The sequence below is a fragment of the Cajanus cajan genome, chromosome 1 (genome assembly GCF_000230855.2).
Source record: "Cajanus cajan strain Asha chromosome 1, NIPB_CcT2T_4, whole genome shotgun sequence".
NCBI lineage: Eukaryota > Viridiplantae > Streptophyta > Magnoliopsida > Fabales > Fabaceae > Cajanus > Cajanus cajan.
Window position 1 is genome coordinate 30,566,435 of NC_138517.1, and position 24,381 is coordinate 30,590,815.

The 24,381-nt window shown below is 34.2% G+C and overlaps 2 protein-coding genes across 5 annotated transcripts; one reads left to right on the top strand and one right to left on the bottom strand.

Moving 5' to 3' along the window:
- The first annotated feature begins 487 nt into the window (after nt 1-487).
- Nucleotides 488-11,444, top strand: LOC109802732 (WPP domain associated protein). 4 transcript variants are annotated; one of them, XM_083077689.1, is made up of 5 exons: nt 488-3,784; nt 3,879-4,005; nt 4,429-4,530; nt 7,571-7,716; nt 11,335-11,444. In XM_083077689.1, the coding sequence occupies exons 1-5, from the start codon at nt 1,047-1,049 to the stop codon at nt 11,363-11,365; spliced, it is 3,144 nt and encodes a 1,047-aa protein (XP_082933815.1). In that variant the 5' UTR covers nt 488-1,046; the 3' UTR covers nt 11,366-11,444. The 4 variants fall into 4 exon arrangements, 2 of the variants coding, with proteins under 2 accessions (XP_082933815.1, XP_020219728.1); XR_014434897.1 differs by lacking the exon at nt 11,335-11,444 and having other exon boundaries at nt 490-3,784; nt 4,442-4,530; nt 7,571-7,682; XR_014434896.1 differs by lacking the exons at nt 7,571-7,716; nt 11,335-11,444 and adding an exon at nt 4,680-5,015 and having other exon boundaries at nt 490-3,784; nt 4,442-4,530.
- On the bottom strand, nt 10,766-11,923 carry LOC109802731 (uncharacterized). The gene is made up of 3 exons (XM_083077696.1): nt 11,697-11,923; nt 11,398-11,585; nt 10,766-10,894 (listed from the first exon to the last, which is right to left on the bottom strand). The coding sequence occupies exons 1-3, from the start codon at nt 11,855-11,857 to the stop codon at nt 10,839-10,841; spliced, it is 405 nt and encodes a 134-aa protein (XP_082933822.1). The 5' UTR covers nt 11,858-11,923; the 3' UTR covers nt 10,766-10,838.
- Between the last annotated feature and the right edge of the window lie 12,458 nt (nt 11,924-24,381).

Here is a 24,381-nt window from a genome sequence, read left to right on the forward strand (position 1 = left end):
AGATATATATATATATATATATATATATATATATATATATATATATATAGTTTTAATAATAGTAAAATGTAAAATCACACGTGTAAAATATTAGAGAAAACAGTTGTGTTAAATGAACTCATTGATTCAAGTATGAATTTCTTTATTTTTAAATACTTTATTGAGTTAAATTTTTTTTACTCTGAATCAAATAAATATAGATATATTTACAAACAAATTTACTTCAAGAAAAAAAAATGAATTTTTTTTTCTAAATAAGATTCTGCGACAAAATGTTATAAGTGAATATCAAAAATTGTGAATTTGAACTTACTCATTTATCATGAAGTTGATCTCTTTTTTGTCACACATAAATCAAAATAATTAACTTTAATATTGTTTTTCTTACTCTGAATAATAAATATAGATTTATTATTTTTCTTACTCGTTCAATCTTATTATTGTTATTACATTTTGTAATTTTAGTATTAATGTATAAATGTTTTAATACCCAATTTAAACTAAGTTTTAAAGATATTGATGATAGATTATTGACATAAATATTATATAAATATAAATACCAAAAATACTTGTAATAATATTTTTTCTTTACAAACCTTATTATTAACAACAATAAATTTATTTATTGTAAAAAAAATAGTAATAAATTTATTTTATATAATTAAAAAGCTACATTTAAAACTTATATATTAATTAATAAAATAATATTTTTTTAATTTAAATAATTTTTTTATCTGCATATATACCTAGTGAATAAATAAATACAAAGAGCCACATAACAAAAAATATTTCAAAGAACGTACACTGTACACATAAAGCTCCTTAAAGAATGCCTAGAGACATGCTTACCACATAAAGTTCTTGAAAGGATCAATTCTATTACCCGCTTTTAATGGAAACTTCAGATCTAATTTACATCTCTTTGACTTCCATTCAATTTCTGCATTTAAACCTTATTAGATGAATTTTTTGTAGCGTTTATTTCTCACTACCTTGTGTTGTTATATAGTTTCAACTGCTCTGTGTAGTGTATTTTTGTTTTAGAAATGGATGGGATTTTTGGATACGTGAATGGAAATTTTGAAGTATCTTTGGCAGATTCCACCATGATGTGGATTGTGCACTATGCCATGAACAAAGCTCAAGAGAAGATGAAGGCAAAAACAGGAGTCATAGAGCGTTTGAACGAGATATCAAAATTCTATGAGTTGGCAGTGATGCAACTTGAAGGTTGTCTAAGCATTGTTCATGCAGAGACTGAAAGCAGTTTTCTTGAGAGCAACCATGAAGAGGTACTTGATGACTTGAGAGACATAAAAGATCGCCTTCAATGGCGCCTCAAAGAATCTGAATTAGCCATAGTGGAGAAGGACAAAGAGTTGACACAGAGATTAGAGAATGAGTTGCAACTCAGGCATGCTTTAGAGCTCAAAGAAAGACAATTGGTTTCTTTGGGTGTCAGCAATGGAAATGAAACAAGTAGTCTCAATGCTGAGAATGATCAAACACGAAATGAACTTGAGGATGGCAATGGTGATGGTGATGGTGATGGTGATGGCGGCAATGACGATGGTAATGGTTATGGTGATGGTGATGGTGATGGCGATTTCTATGAGTTGAGGACTAGTCTGGATCAACAAAAGCTTGAGACACATGACATGTTAAGTGAGTTGGAACATAATGGCATTGGCAGGAAAAAGATTGATGAGATGGGTTCTGACATAGACATACTAAAGCAGACTATGGATCTTGCTTTTGTGAAGATGCAATCTGCACTTGCCTTGCGTGAGATGGGCTCAAAAGAGAGGGAATGGAAGTTGACGATTGAAAAAAATGTGATGTCAATATTAATTGGAAGCTTCATGAGGGAGTTCCAAGAGGACATTGAAGCAGAATTGAAGAGGGATGAGAATCAGGTTCTGAAAGTTTGGAAGAGGCATTGGCCACGATTGATGAATGAGTTCACAAGTTTACAGCATGAACTTGCCATTTTCCATGAAACATATCCTGAGGATTCTGATTGTTCATCACTTTCTTCCCCCATAAAGCCTTCTTCTCCATCAAAGCCTTCTTCCCCAGAAGCAAGTCATGAAATGGCCAACAAGTTCTCTCAAAAGATGGAAGAGATGGATAAGGCACCAGGAGAGGAAGAAAGTGAAGATGGAAGCAACTATGTTGCCAAGTTGATAAAGAGCCATGAGTCTATTATTCGCCGAAAGAGTGAAGAGAACAATTTGAGTAAGCATGGAATATTACAAGAGAGAAAGGCCTCATACACCAGGAGAAGAAAAGAACTAAATCGTGTGAGAGAAAGAATCCATGTTGTCACTGAAAAATTGGACAGTTTTATATATCGGAATGCTAGACTTGGTGAATCTCTTTTCAACCAAAGGCCTATTCTTGATGTGGAACCATTTCAAGGTAGGAAGGAGGTTGCAAGTTTGAGAAGTGCTGAAAATAAGGTAAAAGGGGTCTGTGATGATGGAAGTAAAAAACAGGAGGAATTAATTTGGGTGTCACATATAGAAAAGGAACATAATACAATGCAAAATTTGATATCAGATATGTGTGGTTCTATAGATGATAAGGTAGAAGAATTCAATATTAAATTCTGCAATTTTGACTTGGAGAAGCAAATACAGGAACATGTATATAAATACTACTTAAGGGAAGTAATCAATGAATGGAACGAGAATATTGAAAAACAAACAATCAAAAGGAAAATCAGAGATGACATAAATTTGACTGTCTTGTCTGAGGCAGTTATGGATATCAATGCAAATCAAGAATTTTCCTTAACCAAGGAACAAGGTGGAGAAGCTGAGGGTTGTTGTATACAGTGCTTGACATGTAGCAACCAAGAAGATAAAATAAATAGCACCATAAATGAGGATATATGCAAGATTATCTTTAGGCAAACTGTTGACGAATTCAACAAAGTGATTGTAGGTTGCAAAGCAGACAGTGGCATAAGAGAACATATAAATCAGATTGTCTTTGGTGAAACACTGAAAATTTTTGTCAATATGACAAGTTTTGCTTCAAAGAAGAGAGAAAACGGCATTCAGAATAATTTCCTAGATAAGTTACATTTTATAACCATAGAAAGTTTTCTGAAGGAAGATGTGTGTATGGTTGTATTCAAAGCTATGATTAAGGAATGGGAATTGAAACTAGATAACTACTATGTGGAGAATTACATTAGAGAGATGATAAACCAAGTTGTCATGGTTGAGACATTGAATGATGCATTTCTATTTACCATGGAAGTTCAAGGCAATAGCATAAAAGATAATTTCTCTACCTCTACCATGATGTTAAACCAAGGTTGGAAAGTTGAGGGAGAAGAGAACTTAACAATCATATTATTGGAGTCTCTACTTAGTTGTTTTGAAGCAGAGGAGAATCTGATGCTAAGTGCAAAGAGTGAGATCAAGGAACAATGCAGGGAACTTGACTTGGGTTCAGAACGTGGAGACCTCCATGAGCATGAAATATTTGAAGATTTGATAACTGGGGAAGAACAAACATTCTCTTCACTCACCAGCAAGGTAGAAAATGTTTTGCAACAATTAGGTATAGGCAAGGCACTTCTAAAGGAATTAGGAACCAGCTTAGGGCATAGTCTACGTGACTCAGAAAGTTTTCAAAGTCAGATGTCAACTAATGAAGAAGGTCAATTGAGGCTGTCTTCTTCTGCTTTCATGCCCCTTTTGAATCTTATACTAACATTTGCAGAATTTGGGGCAATGATATGCCAGAAATTTGAGATGATGAATGTGAGGTAGGTATTTCACTGGTCATTGTTCATCAATATTTTTCAGATGCATACCATTTACCTATTATCTAATGCTTCCTTCCCAAAACTATGCATACAGGTTGGAGAAGATGAAATGTTGTTTGGATCCTGTTATTGAGTTGGTCAATTGCTTGAGAAGCAAGACATTAATTTATCAAAAGGCATTCTTTAAAAGGTGCCAGAATCTCCAAAAGGCTGAAGCTGAGGTCTGTAGCATAACTCAAACTTTGTACATTCATGAAATCTTAGCGGCATTTTGTTTTTCTCTTCTTGGTTCATGAACATAATTCACTCAGTGTTCAAAAGACACTCATAATCAAAGACTAATCTGCATTTGCGGAACATGACTTATCAAACATTATTTTGTTTCCTGTTTTCAAAAGTTTGTATAGGAAACAATAAAAAAAAAAAAAAAAATGAACATAGAAAACTATATAAAATTGTTTTCATTGTTTCCTATGCAAACTTTTGAACAAGATAAAGACAATGTGACATCTCTGTCATTAAAAACAAAACAAAAGAAATTTTTTTTTTCAAATCAACCTGCCCCTAATATTTCTGGTTAGTGCCTTCTTGGAAATTCTTGTATCATTGGAGAATACTAAAAACTAAAGTTTGTTAAAATATAGGTTGATCTTTTAGGTGATCAAGTGGATGCACTTTTAACATTACTTGAGAAGATATATGCCACCCTTCATCAGCATGCACCAGCTTTGCAGCAATACTTTGAGGTGAGAAGTTCACATTCTATTTGATTTTCCAGTTAAAACTATCCTTCTCTCAAGTAATTTTGGAAGATCATGCTCTTAGTTTATATATTAAATTTTGATGCACCTTTTTAATTATTTTTCCAAATTTATTTGTTCTAAATTTTCAACAGGTCTATAACATTTTGGAGTTAATAAAAAAAGAACTGATTAGTGGAGCTGTTGAGGCTGAAAGTGTTCTGATGTAAACAAATGTGTGTTGTACTTCTTTTCTAATTCTGTTTGCAAAAGGAGGGTTCCAAGCACATAAAAATTATGACCTCCATCAGAAAATCCAACAGAAAATAAGATCTCATCCAATTAACTCAAACAATCATCAATTTTTCTAGAAGTGATTGGAATGCAAAATTGCAAGGGAGGTCATACCAGTGGACCATCTGTTTATGCCAAGTGTAAATACTTTACAGTTGTCAATTAAATGCCGTAAAAAAGCTTATGGACATTATGAATCATCGATGTTATTTTATTTTTATTACATCTAAAATCATTTCCGAAATTTTGATTTCGTAAAACTTATAATGCAGCTTACTACCTACTTGTAGTACCCAGTACATAGGCCTGGACAATTTGTTGTTAATAATGTTAAAACACATTTTCTAGATAAATGATTAAAATAGGCTTGAACCAAATAAGTTTCAGAAGAGCTAAACTTAGCAATATTATTTCCTAATTCTTGCATACTTGGGACACATCAGATAGAGACATAGAGTGAAAACAAAGAAAAATAACAGAGAGAAGTATCAAAATCAAGTAAAGTTTTCATAACCAAACATCTAAGTAACGCATAATCTAAATACCATTAAAGCAAATAAAATTCCAAGTAAAAAGAAAAATAGATAATCATATTTGTGCAACTTTTTCTGTGGCTTTTAACTAGTCTATTACTATTAGTTTTTTCTTTAAAAAAATATACTAATATCCATTAAAAAGTAGTTTATGTACATCCTTAAGAGAACAGACTTGAATCAATGACAGAACCAAATATTTGAATAAGGCTTTAAGCCTTGCAGCCATTGCTGCCAAGTCAAATGCAATGAACAAATTCCATATTCCTTCACAAATGCTTCAGGCTTCAACCCCAAACTTTATGGCAAATCTCTCCTTTCCTTCAAATTCAGCACACATGATTCTATTGCAAAGCAGGCATGAGCAGGAAAACCCTCCAGAGAACTTTGATATATGTTCAAACATGAAAATTGAAAAAGGTATTTATGAGTGCAAAGCTAGTATATATTGCAGGATTTGCTCCACCACAATGCCACATGCAAATAGTTCAGCCACAACAAGTGCTACATTTGCATTTAATAGTTCCTTTTGACCACAAAGGTCAGGTTCTTTCTTGTGCATTGCCCATGCCATTGCTGGAGGGAGAACTCCATAAAGAACTGTCATGCAATAGCCCCCCTAGTTCACAATTAAAACATCAATAACTAGTTAACTACATGAACCTGAATTTGTTGCATGTGTATGAGGGTCGATTTGGATAAACTTCTCCGGAAACACATCAAGTGAAAAAAATAGAAGGAAAAAAATGAAACAAGTTTCTCCATGAGCTAAAATTAGTCTATACATAAGCTAAAATTAGCTTATATATAAGCTAATTTGAAATTTTTTGAAGTTACAAGAGAGAACTTCTACAAATTAGGTTATAGGGAAGTTTATTTCATTTTTTCTTTTTATTTTTCACTCTAGAAGTGCTTTTGAAGAAGTCTATCCAAATAAATCCTAAAGGTAAACCTACTTAATTTAGAAAGACTAAGCCCTTAATTTGTGAAAATCTTTTCTATTTTTATTTTCTGTTTCAATTTTAATTGCAAAAATGTCACATTATTTTAACTTTGTTTCTTATTTCAAAAGTTTGTACTGAACACAATAAAAATAGAAAATAATTAAAAGCTATTTTCACTGTTTTTTATATAAAATTTTCAAAATAGTAATCGGTAAAAATAAGGTGACATTTTTGTAATTAAAAGTAAAAAAAAAAATTCTCAAACCCAACTACCACTGAAACTTCCAATGACACACAAAGGAAAAGACCTCTTTCTCAGCTTACAGCAATATCTGTGGCAGCAGAGAATGCATCCGGAAATGTTGTTGAGACAAAGAGAGAGGGAACAACTACCAATGTCACAGCTGTGACATTAAATCTATTCCTTCCCCACCAATTCCCCTGTCCAAAGAGATTTCTTCATTAAAGTAAGCATAGTATGGCTCTTCGTTGTGTTATAGGGAAAATTTTGAAACAAATATGCTGTTCATAAGGATATTAAAGGTACATGATATGCTTTTGGACAAAACTTATATATAGTTTCTTGTTTGTGTTATTTTCCAATCATAATTAGAATTTCACCTTGCTAATCTATATAATCTTTTAATGTGCATTTTTTTTATAGTGATTATCAAGGTGAAACTCCAATTCTAATTGGAGAACAAAACAAATAACACTTATAGAACTGTATGAAAGTTTTGTCCTTTGCTTTTACCTTTTCTGAGGAAGGCAAATTCCAGGTTCCATTTTTAATTTGCTCCTTGAAGAACTCAGAGAAGCTTAGGAGGGTGCCAATAAGTGATGTACCTAGTGCCAAAAGTGAGAAGGCAGCAACCATAATTGAAACACCATTACTTCTCAACCTAAAAAATTGACATTTATGTATTTTAGTTATTTGAGGTGAAATTAACAGTCCAAGTATTTGAGTTGGGACATAATTGGGAGAAGCTCTATCACTTGTGATGGGAGGAGGTTAAGAGAAGAAAAAAAAACTCTGGTTTTCTCCTTATTTCATGATAATTGATAATAGATAAGCTAGTAACAATACTTTCATATTCATAATATATTAACATTCCAATAGCGTCGTGTGATCAATGTAGTGAACTTCACCTAGTGAGATTAGACCTTTGTTGTTGTACTATACTACTATTAGTGATTTTTACACTAGGCTTCCCAAAATTGCCTCTAAAACTTTTAGTTATATATTAACAAAAATGTTCCCAAATCATTCTGCAGGGGCTGAATTACCTATATAACAACTCAACCGGATCAACCACTTGTTCTGCTTCAGCTGCAAGGCCAAGTGCAACTGCATCCCAGACAAGCACTGCCACCAGTGGCACAAGAGCACCAAGAAAAACTGAAGTTTTTATTCGACGAAGGTCAGCATCCAAATAAGCACAAAGAACTGCAAGGTTTTACAAGAAAAATGTTTTAGCAAAAATACTAGTTCTAAATAAATGTAACATAAATGTTTTCTCTCATTCTTACATGGGGTTATATCATGAAACACTAGGGAAAAGATAATGATTGGTATAGTTGGTGGAATTTTTGTCCAGTCACTAACGCTCCCAACTCCTGACCATCCCCCAAACACAACAGCTAGCACCTCAACAGCCAACAACAAACCTGATAACAAGAATCTACATTTGTTATGCATTCAAAATGTTACTCATCACAAAATTCAAGATTGAAACACAGCCATATAAAACCACCATAAGAGAAAACAAAATAGTCCAATATTTGGCAAACTCTCGTCAAGTGTGCACAATGCTAACTGTTGAGAATTTGAATCAGCATCTATTATTTGAGTTTATTTCATATTAATGGAGCATTATTAGAATTCCTACGGTTATGATTTTTTAATTATAGGAATTATAGGTGCTGTTACACTTTTATGAGTATTTATATTTGTCATTTAATTTTATGTTTATGAGCAGAATTTGTATCAACTTTCAATTATGTATTTAAAAGGTTACAAGTATGAATAAAATATATGAGTTTAAGCCTTCTAATTCTTCTTGAATTCCAACAAGTGGTATCAAGAGCTTGCTTCTTACGGGCTGTGAGAAAAAGTTTATTGAGCGCTATGGTGAAAATTATCATATTTGGGCTGTCAAGATGAAATTTGTTTTAAGATCTCAAGGCTTATGGAATGTTGTAATTTCTGAAGCTGATCCACCACCATTGAGAGAAAATCCAACCATTGCACAAATCAAAGCTTATGAGGAGGAGAAGCTGAAGAAAGATAAAGCCATCACTTGTCTACATGCAGGACTTGCAGATTATATTTTTACTAAAATCATGGATTTGGAAACACCTAAACAGGTGTGGGACAAGATTCAAGATGAATTTGAAGGCAGTAGCAGAGTCAAATCTGTTAGACTTCTCACATTGAAGAGAGAATTTGAATTGATGAAGATGAAGGATAATGAATTTGTCAAAGATTATTCTGGCAGATTAATGGATGTTGTGAACCAAATACGACTTCTTGGTGAAACATCATTTATAGATCAAAAGGTTGTCGAGAAAATCATGGTTTCGGTGCCTGAAAGATTTGAAGCCAAAATTTCTGCAATTGAAGAGTCTTGTGATTTGCAAACTCTCACAATTACTGAATTGACCAGCAAACTTCACGCACAAGAGCAAAGAGTCTCCATTAGAAGTGATGAAGCTGTTGAAGGTGCCTTTCGAGCAAAGCACAATGGAAGGAATTTTGGAAAGTCACGAACTTTCAATAAGAACAAAGGAAAAGATGAAGGTTCTTCGAGAAAAGGAAATTTTTTGCCTTGTTTTCATTGTCAAAGAACCAACCATTCTAAAGAAGATTGTTGGTTTAAAGATAAACCACTTTTTCACTGTAATTTTTGCAATAAAAATGGTCATAGTGAAAAGTATTGCAGATTAAAGAAGAATCAGTCTGAACAAAAACTAGAAAAATAGGTAAATGTGGTTGAAGAAAAAAATGATGATGAAGATGAGTATTTATTTATGGCATCTCAAGAATTCAATTCACATGAATTGAATACTTGGCTCATTGACAGTGGTTGCACTAGTCACATGACTAAATATTTATCATTTTTTACCTCCATTGACAAATCAATTAAGCCAAAAGTAAAGATGGGAAATGGTGAAATTGTACAAGCCAATGGAAAAGGTACAATTTCTATTGCAACCAAGAAAGGTATGATAATTGTTAAAGATGTTCTCTACATTCCAAAATTGGATCAAAATGTTCTTAGTGTTCCACAAATGCTAAGGAATGGTTATGGAGTCTCTTTTAAAGAGAATTATTGTTTTATCATGGATGAACATGGTTTAGAGATTGCAAAGATTGAGATGACCAAAAACGGTTTTTATTTGAAATTTGATTTGATTGAAGATCATGATTTTATTGCTAAAATTGATAAGAGTAATGTTTGGCATGAAAGATTTGGTCACACTTTTAAGCAAGATGTATTTGATATGACAAATTCCAATAAATGGTATTCAAAGACAGGAAGAGTTAGATTGAATAACAGAAGATCAATTGACAGACATCTTCACAAAGACACTTCCAAAAGGAAAGTTTGAGAACTTGAGAGGGAAACTTCGAGTTAATAGCTACTGATTCAAGGAGGAGTGTTGAGAATCTGAATCAGCATCTATTATTTGAGTTTATTTCATATTAATGGAGCATTATTAGAATTCCTACAGTTATGATTTTTTAATTATAGGAATTATAGGTGTTGTTACACTTTTATGAGTATTTATATTTGTCATTTAATTTTATGTTTATGAGCAGAATTTGTATCAACTTTCAATTATGTATTTAAAAGGTTACAAGTATGAATAAAATATGAGTTTAAACCTTCTAATTCTTCTTGAATTCCAACACTAACAACAATTCACAAGCATGTGATGGATTGTTTTGCATTTGTTTTGTAGAGATATTTTTCAAGAAGTATGATATCTTGTTGTGTACCAAGTATTCACACACTTTCTACATTAATATAATATTATCCACTTTGGAATTAATCCCTTGTGAATTTACTTTTGGCCATTATTCAAAAGGCCTCATATTAATGGAGATTATATGTGTTTATAAACCCATATTTTTTCTACTATTCTAACAATGTGAGACTTTGTTTTATATTCCAACAGTATGCATAGCTCAAAACTTTATGTACCAATCATGGAAGCAGTTAGATACTGATTGACTCGATCAGTGGCGCGAGTTCCCCAAATTGAGACAAGCATTGTGAAGAGAGTAGTGAATAGAGAGCCTGAAACTGGTGCTGGGAGATTGATGAGTTGGAAAAGGATCTCCCCAGACTTGGAACTATATGCAACCATGGAACTATATCCCAAGAAAACATAGGCAATAGTAGCTATTGTTCCACCCCAGTCCCCAAGTGTTTCTTGGGCCATGGTTCTGATAGAAATAACATTCAACTCATTCTCTTCCTCTTTCCTTCCTTTCTTACTCATCAAAGCCACATTAATTTCAACCAACAAAAATGCTTCAATCAGGAGAAAAATCCAACACACTATTATTGATATAGAACTTGGAATAATTCCCTGCAATTGTGCATAAATGTTTGGACATTTCAGCATGAAAAAGACAAACACTTGACTATTTTTTCTGGAGTAAAATATGTTTTTGACCTTCAAAATATCTTGAAATTAAGTTATAGTCTCTAAAAGTTTAATACATTTTTAGTCCATGTAGGATGTTTTTATAAAATTGGGATTAAAAATGTATTAAATTTTTACATGAACCAAACCCAAATTTTTGAGAAATTATTAGATAGTCCAAGAACACCAAGTGTTTTTAGTCCCAATCAATTACTATATGACATATATTTAAATTTTTAATAAAAAATAATAATAACACTTGATTACATGTCATAAAAAAAAAAATGGTTAACGGTCATGTAGTCCATGACTATCTAATAGTTTTTCAAATTTTGAGGGGTGAAAAAACATATTTTACCCTTTTTTTTTCTTCTTTTTTACAGCTCAAAGAGAAAAGGGGAGTACAGCAGGTAAGGCTTTCTCTGGAAGTGCAAGAATTCCAGTACCAATACTAGTGCCAATAATAAGAGCAACTGCACCAGCAACAGTACCCTCTTTCTTCTTGGCTACTTTGCTAGCTTTTTTGCTTAGTCCAGTGGAGAATTTCTGGGCCTTTCTTGCACAAGGCTTCCTTCTTATCACTGGCTTTTGCTGTTGCCAGTGGAGGTAGCACAAACAGTTGTGGTAGCTTCTGCTGGTAGGAGTTGGAACTCAATATTTAATCATAAAAGATGCAGAGAAAGAAGAGCAAATATAGTCCTACAAGACAACATTAGAGAATGAATTATGATAAATCATGTCATACTTGCTCAGTTTAAAGACAGTTGTTGTTGTTGATGTTGTGCTGGTGGTGGTGGTTGTGTTCCTATGTGGATTTCTTGCCCATGATGAATTTGCTTTTGCATTTGTCTGGATTTTGAGACGCAAATGTGAAGAGGGAGATGAAATAATGCACCTTGAATCCATGACAAAAGCTGCAAATGGTAAGGTGAATCAATTCTATGGTGTCCAAATATCTTGCAAAATGGTCCCTACGTTAGATTGTAAACAGTCACGTGTCTATATCCCCTTTCCCCCTAATAAAACCATAATAATAGGAACATTTCCTTATAAATTTTTTTTTGTCCTATCGTAAGGTTGAGTTAAGCAAATTATTATTAAGATGATACGAAAATAAATCATAACATTTTTTTAAACCTATCATATCATCCATTATCAAACTAGTTTTAGATGTTTAATATTGTAAATTTCACATTTTAAATATTCGACTTTCAAAAAAAAAAAGTGTATTAAAGATTTTACATAACTACAAAGACACCAAAATAAAGTGTATATATAAGTAAGAAAAAAATTATCATATTACACGTCACTTAATTACACTTTCTTAAGCTTCTTGTATTTTTTTTTAAAGGTTTTTGAAATTTTTGTGTCTATTAATTTTTTGTATTTTTGAGTAGTTGTAATTATAAGAGTAGTTTTTAAGTAATTTTGAAAAGTAAAAAAGAATGAATAAAAATGGTGGAAAGAAAAAGAATAATTTAATAAGCAATTATAAGGATAAAATTGTCCAAAAAATTATGTACATCAAATGAGGTAATTCCTTTTATTGGTAGGATAGATTTTAGTCTTTGTAGTATATTTATTATTTTATTTTTGTGTTTGTAATATGTGAGATTCTTTATCTCACATATAACCATAAGCATAATAATTGAATATTTTAACAAAACCTGAGTGCATGCATAAATAACCAACTAAATAAGACCAAGTTTAGAAGAGGATCTCACCTAACAACTAAACCTATCACTGCTCCAATAAGAACATCTAATGAAAATCATTAAAATCATGCTTTTAAAATATAATTGAACAACATTGTTGTGCATGGTAGTACATGGTTCTTATTCATAATTGGCAGCGACAGATGTTGGAGTAGAGTAGTTTAGGATTGAGTTGCCTATTTGTTGGGTTATAAACTAATTGGGTTGAGGTGCAACGTTATTCCCTCATAATTTATATTTATTTAATATAGTCTTATTTCTAATGAATATAATAGAAACACAGTTGTTTTTCTCCTAAGGATATATGCACATTGTCGAACCTCGTTAAACCATTGTTTATGTGTTGAGTGTTTTACTCTGTTGTTTTAGAATCTATTACTAGCAACTAGTATCAAATGGGGCTTAATTTGGTGCAAAATTTGAAGTTGGAAAGTACAATGAGACTAAAAATTCAAATTATGACGAATGAGGATTAAGGATTTGTTAGCAAAGTAAGGCTTTCTAAAGGCATTATGCGAGAAGAAACTTGACAAAATGGATCAATTGGATTGGGAGGAGTTACAAGAAAGGGTTGTGGGAACCATGTAACTATGTGATGGAAGTACTTGGAGAGGATTGATATTCTTCCAAGTTTTCCATGCAAGGACCGAAATGCTCCATGAGGTTGAACTCCTTGAAGGTGGCGGAATCACCTTAGAGGATTCTCCAATGGTGGAGAAGCACCTAAGAGAGGTTCGGTTACCTCTTGAAGAAGTGAAGAAACTTGAGAAACCAAGCTTCTAGGAGAAGGAACCTTGAGAGAGAACCTAAGAGAAGGTTTCTCATGAATTTTGACTCTTGAAAATGAGAGAGAATTCTGAATTCTTTTTCTCATAAATGTCCAAAAGTGAATACAAGAGAGGCTTTTACAAATATATAGGGAGAGGTAGCTTCTAGGAGAAGCTAACCTTAACCATGGTTCACTAGGAACCATGGTAAGGTGTAACTAACCTTCCACGGTTTAGAAAACTTGTAGGAGAAGCTAACCTTGACTATGGTTCACTTAAGAACCATGGTAAGGTCAGCCTAACCTACCAAGGTTTAGAAACTTGGATGGCAAGCTTCAATCCTTGAAGGAGGAACAAGCAATTTCGGCCAAAACTAAAGAAGAAGGCTAGGCGGCCAAGGCTCCAATTTGCTCCATGATTTATTTTGAAATTCTTTGATTTGGTTTAGTTAGGTTCATCATACGATGATGAGACCTAGCTAAATCAAATCTATGAAAAATTAGGAGCAAAATGAATCTAATATGCAAAATTTTGCCTAGGCCCAGTTCTGGCTCAATTACTAGTCACACCCTCAAGCATTGCTAAATGTCACCCCTTTTTCCCTACTGAAAAAATACAAAATGAATGTATCAACTAGGGAGGTTAAATGGAGTTAAACTCTCCAAGTAACCTACCTCAAAATCAATATACAAATACTAGAAAAAGCAATTAAAGTGTCTCACAAATACAAAGGCAAAAATTAGACCTATACAAAGGAACTATGTACAAAATATATGAAAAAGGTCTTTAAGATCATCTCATTCCTCTTGGTTCTTTTAAGGTATCACCTCTTGGATTCCTTAGCCTGGGCCATAGTCTATCATCCCCTCCCTCTTGAAAAGGATTTGACCTCAAATCTCGAGGGTCTTCATGATTATTGGCCACACCTACAAATATATAATAAAATTCATGAGAGGTGATATTCTCAACAAATAAATGTGAAAGGTATATCCTAGTAAGAATCCTTTCACGGAACCTAAAGAAATCTATGATACTAGACCTACTAATATAATGAATAGGATCCTCTCCTAAACATAGACTAGGTATATTTCTAAATCCTAAAAATGTGCTAAAACTAAAACTATAGCACACTAAAGACTTAATCCTAAAAACTAAAACATCTTGCCTAAAGTACCCTATGTGGTAACCTAGGCATTTCCTAGAAAATAAGGAAAATACTACTAAGAAATTTCCTAAACAATTTTGGATTATATTATTTGTTGGATAGTTATGAAAAGAATTTGTCATAAGGAACCTTGAAGGTTCATATGTTATATCCAACAAATAATATATTCCATAAATTGGGTGCATTATTGACGCAACTAAGGTAGGACAAGTCTTACACAAAAGAAGGCTATCTACCTTGGGCACCACCAAGGAAGTAGCATGAAAAGTAGAACTAAATGAAGTCCACTTCTCCTTCACAAAATCTTGAAGTTGAGATTCTTTTCCTTTAAAAATAATGGATTTGTAAATCTCTTCTTCAAGACTAGTGGCAGCGTGAGGGTAAGAGTTAAGGTCTTTATGAATAAAGAGAATATTTTTTGTAGGTTTTCTAGTAATAAAGTAATTCTCTTTAGTCATAACTCCCTTAGAGGATATTTCTTCCTCTTTACTCTTCCCTACTTTCTCACTTATTCTTTTGATTTTCATTTGTGCTTTATCCTCTCTCACCTCAACAAGTGGCTGAGGATCAAGCACAAATTTCTTTTCCTTATGAGTGAAGGTAATTTCATTAGTAAGACCATTATGTATAGTTTTCTTTTCAAATTGCCATGGTCTTCCTAACAAAATATGACAAGCTTCCATTGGTACTATATCACATAATGCTTGGTCCTCATACTTCCCAATGGAAAACTTAACCTTCACTTGTTGGTCAACTACTATGTCACCATCCTTATTAAGCCATTGCAAATGATAAGGTTGAGGATGTGGCATAGTAATTAAACTCAACTTTTTAACCAACCTAGTGCTACAACAGTTGCACCATGAACCACTATCAACAATGAGAGAACAAGCATTATTTAAAACATTACATCTTGTATGAAAGATGTTCTCTCTTTGTGATAGGGTACCACTAGGTTGATTATGAAGGATTCTCCTAAGCATTAGGAGCTCTCCTTCATAAGGATAAACTGACTCCACTTTGGACCTTTGAAGCTTTGTTTCAACCTCACTCTCACTAGAAGAGGAGGTAATAGTCTCTTCTTGACTACTATAAGTGTCATGCCCCCTTAAGATCATGACTTTTTTTGTAGGGCATTGAGAAGCAATGTGGCCTCTCCCTAGACACTTGAAACATTTAATATCACTAGTTTTTGTGCTAGTGTGTGGAGTGATGAGATCTTTATCCTTATCTTTATTTTTCTCTTTCCTCTTAGCCAATTCTTTGTAGGGTTCTGAAATAATTTTCTTTTCAAAAGGTTTTTCCTCCTCCAAGTAGTCTTTCCTAAGAGATCTAGAGTGGGAGCTTTCTCTTTTAGAAGATTTTCTCAACATTTGTTGTTCTATCCTTACACAAAGTTGAACCAAGTCATTTAGGTCCCTGTAGGGTAGTAGCTCCACTTGGTCTCTAATCTCTAAGTTAAGACCACTCATGAATCTGGCTACTGTAGTGGCTTCCTCTTCTCTAATACATGCCCTCATCATGTATAGCTCCATCTGTTGCCTATATTGTTCAACAGTCATATCCTTTTGTTGGAGCCTTTGGAGCTTATTCATAAGCTCCCTGCCATAATAAGAGGGAATGTGTCTCCTCCTCAATGCACTCCTAAGATCATTCCAATATTGGATAGGAGGATCATTGTGGAGACGCCTTTCTCTTTCCAAAGAGGTCCACCAATACATTGCATGCCCTTGAAAGCTAAGGGTTGCAAGAGGGACTTTTCTTTCTTCACTTACCCTATGGCAGGCAAAGAGTTGTTCTACCTTCATCTCCCAATCAAGGTAGGCCTCCACATCATCCTTCCCAAAAAATTGAGGGAGATCCACCTTTGATTCCCTAGGTTTAATAGTTTTTCTAGGGGAAGGTTGATAATGGTTGCCCACATTAAGGCTTTCATTAGGAGATGTGTATTGGGAGTGTGAACTCCTACTTTTTTTTTCTATGTTTTCTCATATTTTCTTTCAATTTTTCTTCTTCTTGTTTTAAAATTCTCAACTCTTCCTCAATATAAGCAAGTTGTCCTTCTCTTTCAATTTTTTCTCTTTCTCTTTGAAGAGACTCTTGCTTTTTCCATAGTTTAAGTGATTTGAGCTCTTTAGTAATATATGAAAGACTTTTTGGAGAGCCATCACTTTCACTATTGGAGGAATTTTGAGACATTTTAATTCAAGAAGATTTTTCCACACAAAAATAGTTTTTTGAAAATAAGATTTTTGAAGTGCTTTAGACTTGGCACTTGGAGGTCTAAGAGTACAAATTGAACTTTGGAGGGAGGTGAGCTACTAAAGAGTCACTTAATAACCAAGCCTCTTCAAGTAAAAATCTCTAAACCCCCTTGTACTTTTGTCTTGCACAAAGCAATTTTCACAAAGATCTTTTCTCAAAGAAAAATAACAAACAAGTGCCTAGAGTGTACAATTATATTTTGCTTGAAAACATAAATGACAAGAAAACATAAATTGCTTGAAAACTTAAATTGCTGAAAACATAAATTGCTTAAAACATAACTTGCTTGAAAACTTAAAGACTAGAAAACTTAAACTAGACGTGGAAAGCAATTAAACCTATGTGAGAGCTTGAAAGGCACCAAAGACCTTCAAGGACCCTCTCACAAGTACTAAAAGAAAATTACTATTAGAACACTTAAGGAGAGATGGAGATACACCAAAGGTACTCCAAGAAACTCCTTAATAAAGGCCTTGTACAAAAATTGGAAATTAAAAGATTACAAAAATGAAATGTAAATTTACACCAAATGAAATGCAAATTCATATTCAAATGAAATGCAAATTTACACCAAATGAAATGTAAATTCACTTAAAGAAAATTTAGTGGCTGCACCAAGAACTTTAGAAACAAAAATCAGCCACTAATTTAGTGACAACTTTAGTGACGGATTTGGTATTGAAATTTTTGAAGAAAAATTTTCGTCACTAAATTTGTTGCTAAATTCTTCACAAATTTTTCACAAAAAATTTTGCTCCTTCTTCTTCCAATTCAGCCACCTAGCTTGCAGCCTCACAATGTGTTTCACTCCTCTTTAGAAGCAACCTTGATGTTGGTTACTCCTAGGTGTTTGAGTTTCCAAGAATCCAATCCAATGAGAAACAAGCTCCTAGGTCACCACCAAAATCCTTCAATAATGGCTATCCTTGAGCTTGGCCTTCAACACCTTCCAAGAGGCACTCAACACACCTTAAGATGCTGGAATATTAGTACAAAAACTGAAAAGGAACAATTAGGAACAGCTACACCAATTGGTGGAAGTAGATGAGACAAAACTAGAAGGAATTCCACAAAAATGACAAGCAACAATTAACGCAATTTTAGGAAGCTAACACACAAAAGATAACCTATCAAAGGCACTAGAATGGATTACAAAAAAAAAAGCTAAGATTAGACACAAAAATAAGACACAATTTATGTGGCTGGACCGAAAAATATGTAAGCAAACACATACCAAAACCGAGAGCTAGTTTTACAAATTTTTCACTCCTTTTTGGCTTTTTCTTTTGCTATTTTCTTTCTTTTCTTTTTGCAAAATATTTTTCACTTTTTTTTCTTTGATTAATCAGGATTTTAGATGCCTTTTGAACAAGTATAGATCTCAGCCTTAGGCTAGAAAAATTGCAGTAAATTTTTCACACAAAACAAGAGGTGTTCACAAGCATGTTTTCACTAGTGCTTCACAATTTTGTAATGTTTTTAGGTCAAATTTTTAAGCACTCATTCTTTTGTTTTTCTCATGCATTTAGAACACTTACACCTCTGTTTTGTCTCTGTTTTAAAGGCATTATGCGAGAAGAAACTTGACAAAATGGATCAATTGGATTGGGAGGAGTTACAAGAAAGGGTTGTGGGAACCATGTAACTATGTTTGGCAAGTGAGGTGTTATATCATCTTATGGACTTGACATCTCTAGTGAAGGTATGGAAGAAATTGGAGAGTCAATATATGTCCAAGTCCCCAATAAATAAGTTGTATGCCAAGAAAAGACTATATGGGATGAAAATTCAAGGGGTTGATTTACAATAACACGTTAATGCCTTTAATCAAACAATCAATAATTTACTAAGACTCAACATGAAGATTGACGATGAGGATAAGACAATGATTATGCTATGTTCTTTCCCAAGTTCTTACGAACAATTGGTGACTAACCTTATACACGGGAAAGAAACAATCAACCAAGAAGAGATCACTACTACACTTATGTCTCATAGTGAAAGGAAATAGAATTTAGAGGAAGGCTCTCAAGGCCAGGATTTGTATGTAAAAGGGAATCAAGTACATGGGAGAATGCAAGGAAGAAAAGTTTTGTGAGGAGGAAGTCAAATCTCAAAAGCAGAAAGACTGATATGTGATAAGTTCAAACGTAGGAGACATTATAAGAGTGATTTTCCAAAGCAGAAGAAATTTGGCATATGATCATCTCATTGTACAAATTTGGCAAATACTGATGAATTAGATTACTATAGTGAGGGAGATGTTCCTTTTGTCTCATGTAATCAGCTTACAGATTCTTGGATCCTTGATTCTAAATGCTCTTATCATATGATGGCAAATAAGGAGTGCTTTACCACATTCAGGTTGAGAAATTTTGGTTATGTTTATTTAGGTGATGGTAAAGCTTATGCTATTGTTGTCATGGGATAGGTTAAAATTGTTATGGATGATGGTGGCGTGAGGACGTTGTGTAATATAAGACATATCCTTAACTAGAGGAAGAATTTGATCTCACTTGATACCTTGTAAGAAAATGGTTTCATCTATAGGACATATAGAGGTTGAAGTACCCTTAGAGTGTGCAAGGGAGCCTTGACCATAATGAAAAAAAACAATAGAATCCAAGCAATATTTACAAACTTTTTGGGGAGTATAGTTGTAGGTGTTGTTTTTGTTGAGTTAGGTGATGATGCCAAAAAATTATGGCATGTGTTTAGGTCATTTCAATGAGCATGGCATGGTAGAACTTCATAAGAAAGGGACTCTTGAAGGGAGTTCAAACCTATAAGCTAGATTTGTTCAAGTATTGTGAACTTGGAAAACAATCTAGAGTTCATTTCAAAGCTATGAAACACACAACCAAGGGGTTTCTAGATTATGTCCATACTAACATATGAGGGCCTACTAAAGATCCATCATTGATAGGTTCTAAATACTTTGTCTTTTTTATTGACAATTTTTCTCGCAAGGTTTGAGTATATTTCCTTAAGAAAAAGCCTAAGATATTTAGCAAGTTCAAGTTGTGGAAGGCTAAGATGGAGAACCAGACGAGCGGAAAAATTAAGTACCTAAGATTTGACAATGGCATAGAGTACACAAATTCACAATTTCATAAATTCTTTGAGAAATGAGGCAATTAGAGACATTTTTTAATGTGTAAAGCACCACAACAAAATGGTGTTATAGAGAGAACAAACAAGTCATTTGCTAAAAAGGCTAGATGCCTGAGGCTAAATGTTGGGCTCTTAAAGGGATTTTGGGCAGAGGCATTTAACATGGCATGTTATTTACTCAATCAATCACCAGAGCTTCATTGGATTGCAAAGTTGCAAAGGAGGTTTGTAACCCAATTGATTTTGATAATTTGAGAATTTTTGGATGTCCTGCTTTCGTGCATATGTTCAATAATGAGAGATCTAAACTTGATCATGTAGATACCCAATTTTGTCCAGACCCACAAAAGCAATGAAATGGACGTCTATTATCAAGGAAAAGAGCTCCCAAAGCATGGAAATAACAGGCCATGACATTAGAAGGCCTAAAGCCCAACAAGGCGTGACTTAGTAGCCCAGAACAGGCTATTCCAAAAATGGAACGGCCTGTTCCCACACTAGAACGGGTTGTTCTCAAGCTAGAACGGCCTATTCTAGAACTGGAACGGGCCGTTCCAAACCACAAAAAAAGGCTTAAAATCCTAGTTTGGAACGGGTTGTTCTAACGTGGTAGTTTTCTGTTAAAACTCAATTTTAGAACGGGTAGTTCTGATTTCAAAACGGGTCATTCCAAGATGTGAAATTAACACACAACGTATAGATCCAGAATGACCTGTTCCAAATCCAGAACGGGCCGTTCTGGCAATTTCTAATGTCTATAAATAGCATATTTGGGCACAATTCTCAAGGCCAGAAAATTAATCCAAAGCTCCTTATAGCTCAAAAGTTCTCTATATCTCTCTTTTTGTATTTCTTGAGATTTTTGTGAGGCATATTATAGTGTGAAAGGTTGCAACAAAGCACCTAAAAATCTCTATATTTGAAGATTCAATAGAGCTCGTTCAAGAGGTATTTCAATCAATCTTCTTCTCTCTTTTTTATTTCTTATCTTCGATAAACATTGTTATAATAAAAGCAATCATGTAGATATTTTATAGTCAATTGTGTAATTTAAATTTCAAGCATGTAAATAATCATTAATAAAGGGGATTAAATATATAACTTGTTAATTCTTATTATGCTAACTTTATCATAAGAGTATCGATTGAGGGCGTTGTAGGAGTGCTTAATACCTTCTCTATACGTAACCAACCGCCGAACCCAATTTTGGTTATCAAAGCCATTATTGGACTTTCGAAAACCTTTTATTTTTCCAATGTTTTGAGTAAAACATTGGTTGCGACTCCTAAGAACACTACACAAACCTCAAGTTCAAGAAGCAACACTGAATTCGACAGGGTTAACCGCTAACAATCCATGTTATTGATCAATGCGCATAGATTAATTTCTTGAAAGTAAAAATAAATTTTCATTTTAAGCATTAGCATAGAAGCATCACTGCATAAAATGCATATGGCACAAGTGTGCACAAAAGGATATAAGTTCACAAAAAAATTTGAAAAAATCCAATCCATTCCTGCTTTGCATTTTCTTTTGCATTCTTGCATTCTTTGTGTGTGTCTATCCATCACTTGTCGAAGGAATCAAAAGGCCGAAGCACTTGTAAAAAAGATTAACAGCTAGACAGTGCCTTAAGAGCCAAGAACATGTCAAAAAGCCTAGCCCCAACAAGGGCATTCCATACAAGTGGTTCATATAGCCACCAAGAAAAGAAAGACACGTCAATAGCAAGATGGGATAGAACCGGACGAGGAAGAATAATCAAGTCTACAAGCATGAAGAAACCACCAAGCCTTATTCTGTCTTCGACCGAGCTATACTCCTCAACCAAATGAACGATGATCCAAGAGAATGCTAAGACAAAGAATGGTTTCCTCACCAAAGCCAGGAGTGGCTTCCAAAATAATACTCATCAATAAAGATTCAACAAAAAACATCATCATGGGATGGGATCCCTCCACCAATGATGACAACAAAAGATAAAACAGAAAAAAGGCAAGCTTTGTACATGTTGAAAAAGCTGAAGCTAAGAAAAAAAATTCAGAAAAATACTCCTACCACCACACCTGGAGAGGCATCACAATACTCACATGGCAGGGGCAACACTAGAATCCCTGTCATCCATCTATTTATGCCCACCAACACAAGGGAACATCAAGCATCTCCTGCTCATCCTCCTTGGGGCAGTTTTTCATCCAACACCACCAATGAGAAGATATCAAGTGCAAGCTCGAAAACGGTTGCTAGATTCCCAAAACTAGTACAAGATCGGTAAGGGTTGCTAGATCCCCAAAACTAGTACAAGATCGGTAAAGGTTGCTAGATCCCCAAAACTAGTACAAGATCGGAAAGGGTTGCTAGATCCCCAAAACTAGTACAAGATCAGGAAAGGTTGTTAGATCCTCAAAACTAGTACAAGATCGGTAAAGGTTGCTAGATCCTTAAAACTAGTACAAGATCGGTAAGGGTTGCTAGATCCCCAAAACTAGTACAAGATCGATAAAGGTTGCTAGATCCTCAAAACTAGTACAAGATCGGTAAGGGTTGCTAGATTCCCAAAACTAGTACAAGATCGGTAAGGGTTGCTAAATCCCCAAAACTAGTATAAGATCAGTAAGGGTTGCTAGATCCTCAAAATAACTACAAGATTGGTAAGGGTTGCTAGATCTCCAAAACTAGCATTGGGTCAGTTGAAGCCCTAAATATCAGTCCAACTTGGAGAGGCTGAGCTCAAAATATACTCCCTCTTTAACAAGCTACAAATAAAAGAACTCACTACATGAGACAAGTAGAAGTAGCAGGAAGCATCTACATCAAGACCTGAAGCCTAGATGTTTCGGTTTACCATCCTTGAACACCTAGTGGGGCATATAACCTAACACTCAGTTGCTCCAAAGGGCAAGGATATAGGAAAACACCATTTACCCGAAGGAAATGAAGCAAAGATGAAGATTCGAACACGGCAACAAAAGAAGCGACATGAAGCAATCACATGGATCTTGAAGCCTAGATCATACGTTTACCATCCTCGACAGAGCATACAACCCAACACTCAGTTACTCCAAGGGGCAAGGATACAGGTAAGCATCGTCTACCCGAAGGAAACAATGTGAAGGTATCTATTGTCAAAACAAAAGCGAAGACCCGGATCTCCACCTCACTATCACAAGAGAAGCAAATGGCATGGAGCATCTACTCGAAGACTGAAGATCAGGTGTATAGTTTGTCACCCTTGTTACCCGATAGAGTACGCAACCAACACTCAACTGCTCTAAAAGGCAAGGATACAAGAAAATACACCTATCTAAGGGAAATAGCACAGAAGCACCAGCACCAAAGAGACGAAGAGAAGACTCGGATGAAATGTCTACGTCTTTACTTTCCTTTGAAAAAGAAATACATTACTATTCCAAAGGAAAAGTAAAGAGGGGCAGTTATAGACACCTAATTTCATGCGAACCCACAAAAGCAATGAAATGGACGTCTATTATCAAGGAAAAGAGCTCCCAAAGCATGGAAACAACAGTGCATGACATCAGAAGGCCTAAAGCCCAACAAAAGGTGACTTAGTAGCCCAGAATGGGCTATTCTCAAGCTGGAACGACTTGTTCTAAAATTGGAACGAGCCGTTCTAAAACTGGAATAGGTCGTTCCAAACCACAAAAAAGGCCTAAAACCCTAGTTTGGAACGGGTCGTTCCAACGTGGTAATTTTCTGTTAAAACTAAATTTTAGAACGGGTCGTTCTGATTTCAGAACGGGCTGTTCTGATTTCAGAACGGGCCGTTCTGATTTTAGAACGGATCGTTTCAGGATGTGAAATTATCACACAATGTATAGATCTAGAACGGCCCGTTCCAAATCCAAAATGAGCCATTCTGGAAATTTCTAATATCTATAAATAGCAGACTCGGGCACAGTTCTCAAGGCCAGAAAATTAATCCAAAGCTCCTTATAGCTCGAAAATTCTCTCTTTCTCTCTTTTTGTATTTCTTGAGATTTTTGTGAGGCATATTATAGTGTGAAAGGTTGCAATAGAGCACCTAAAAATCTCCATATTTGAAGATTCAATAAAGCTCGTTCAAGAGGTATTTCAGTCAATCTTCTTCTTTCCCTTTTATTTCTTATCTTTGATAAACATTGTTATAATAAAAGCAATCATGTAGATATTTTATAGTCAATTGTGTAATTTAATTTTCAAGCATGTAAATAATCATTAATAAAGGGGATTAAATATATAACTTGTTAATTCTTCTTATGTTAACTTCATCATAAGAGTTCCGATTGAGGGCGTTGTAGGAGTGCATAATACCTTCCCTATACGTAACCGACCCCCGAACCCAATTTTGGTTATCAAGGCCATTATTGGACTTTCGAAAACCTTTTCTTTTTCCAATGTTTTGAG

Coding starts and splice junctions, on each gene's coding strand:
- LOC109802732 (XM_083077689.1), top strand. CDS start 1,047: ATGGATGGGATTTTTGGATACGTGAATGGAAATTTTGAAGTATCTTTG. Junction 4,006..4,428: donor TCCAAAAGGCTGAAGCTGAG/GTCTGTAGCATA, acceptor GTTAAAATATAG/GTTGATCTTTTAGGTGATCA. Junction 7,717..11,334: donor GAAGTTTTTATTCGACGAAG/GTCAGCATCCAA, acceptor TCTTTTTTACAG/CTCAAAGAGAAAAGGGGAGT.
- LOC109802731 (XM_083077696.1), bottom strand. CDS start 11,857: ATGGATTCAAGGTGCATTATTTCATCTCCCTCTTCACATTTGCGTCTC. Junction 11,586..11,696: donor ACTGTCTTTAAACTGAGCAA/GTATGACATGAT, acceptor AACTCCTACCAG/CAGAAGCTACCACAACTGTT. Junction 10,895..11,397: donor TATTATTGGCACTAGTATTG/GTACTGGAATTC, acceptor GCACAATTGCAG/GGAATTATTCCAAGTTCTAT.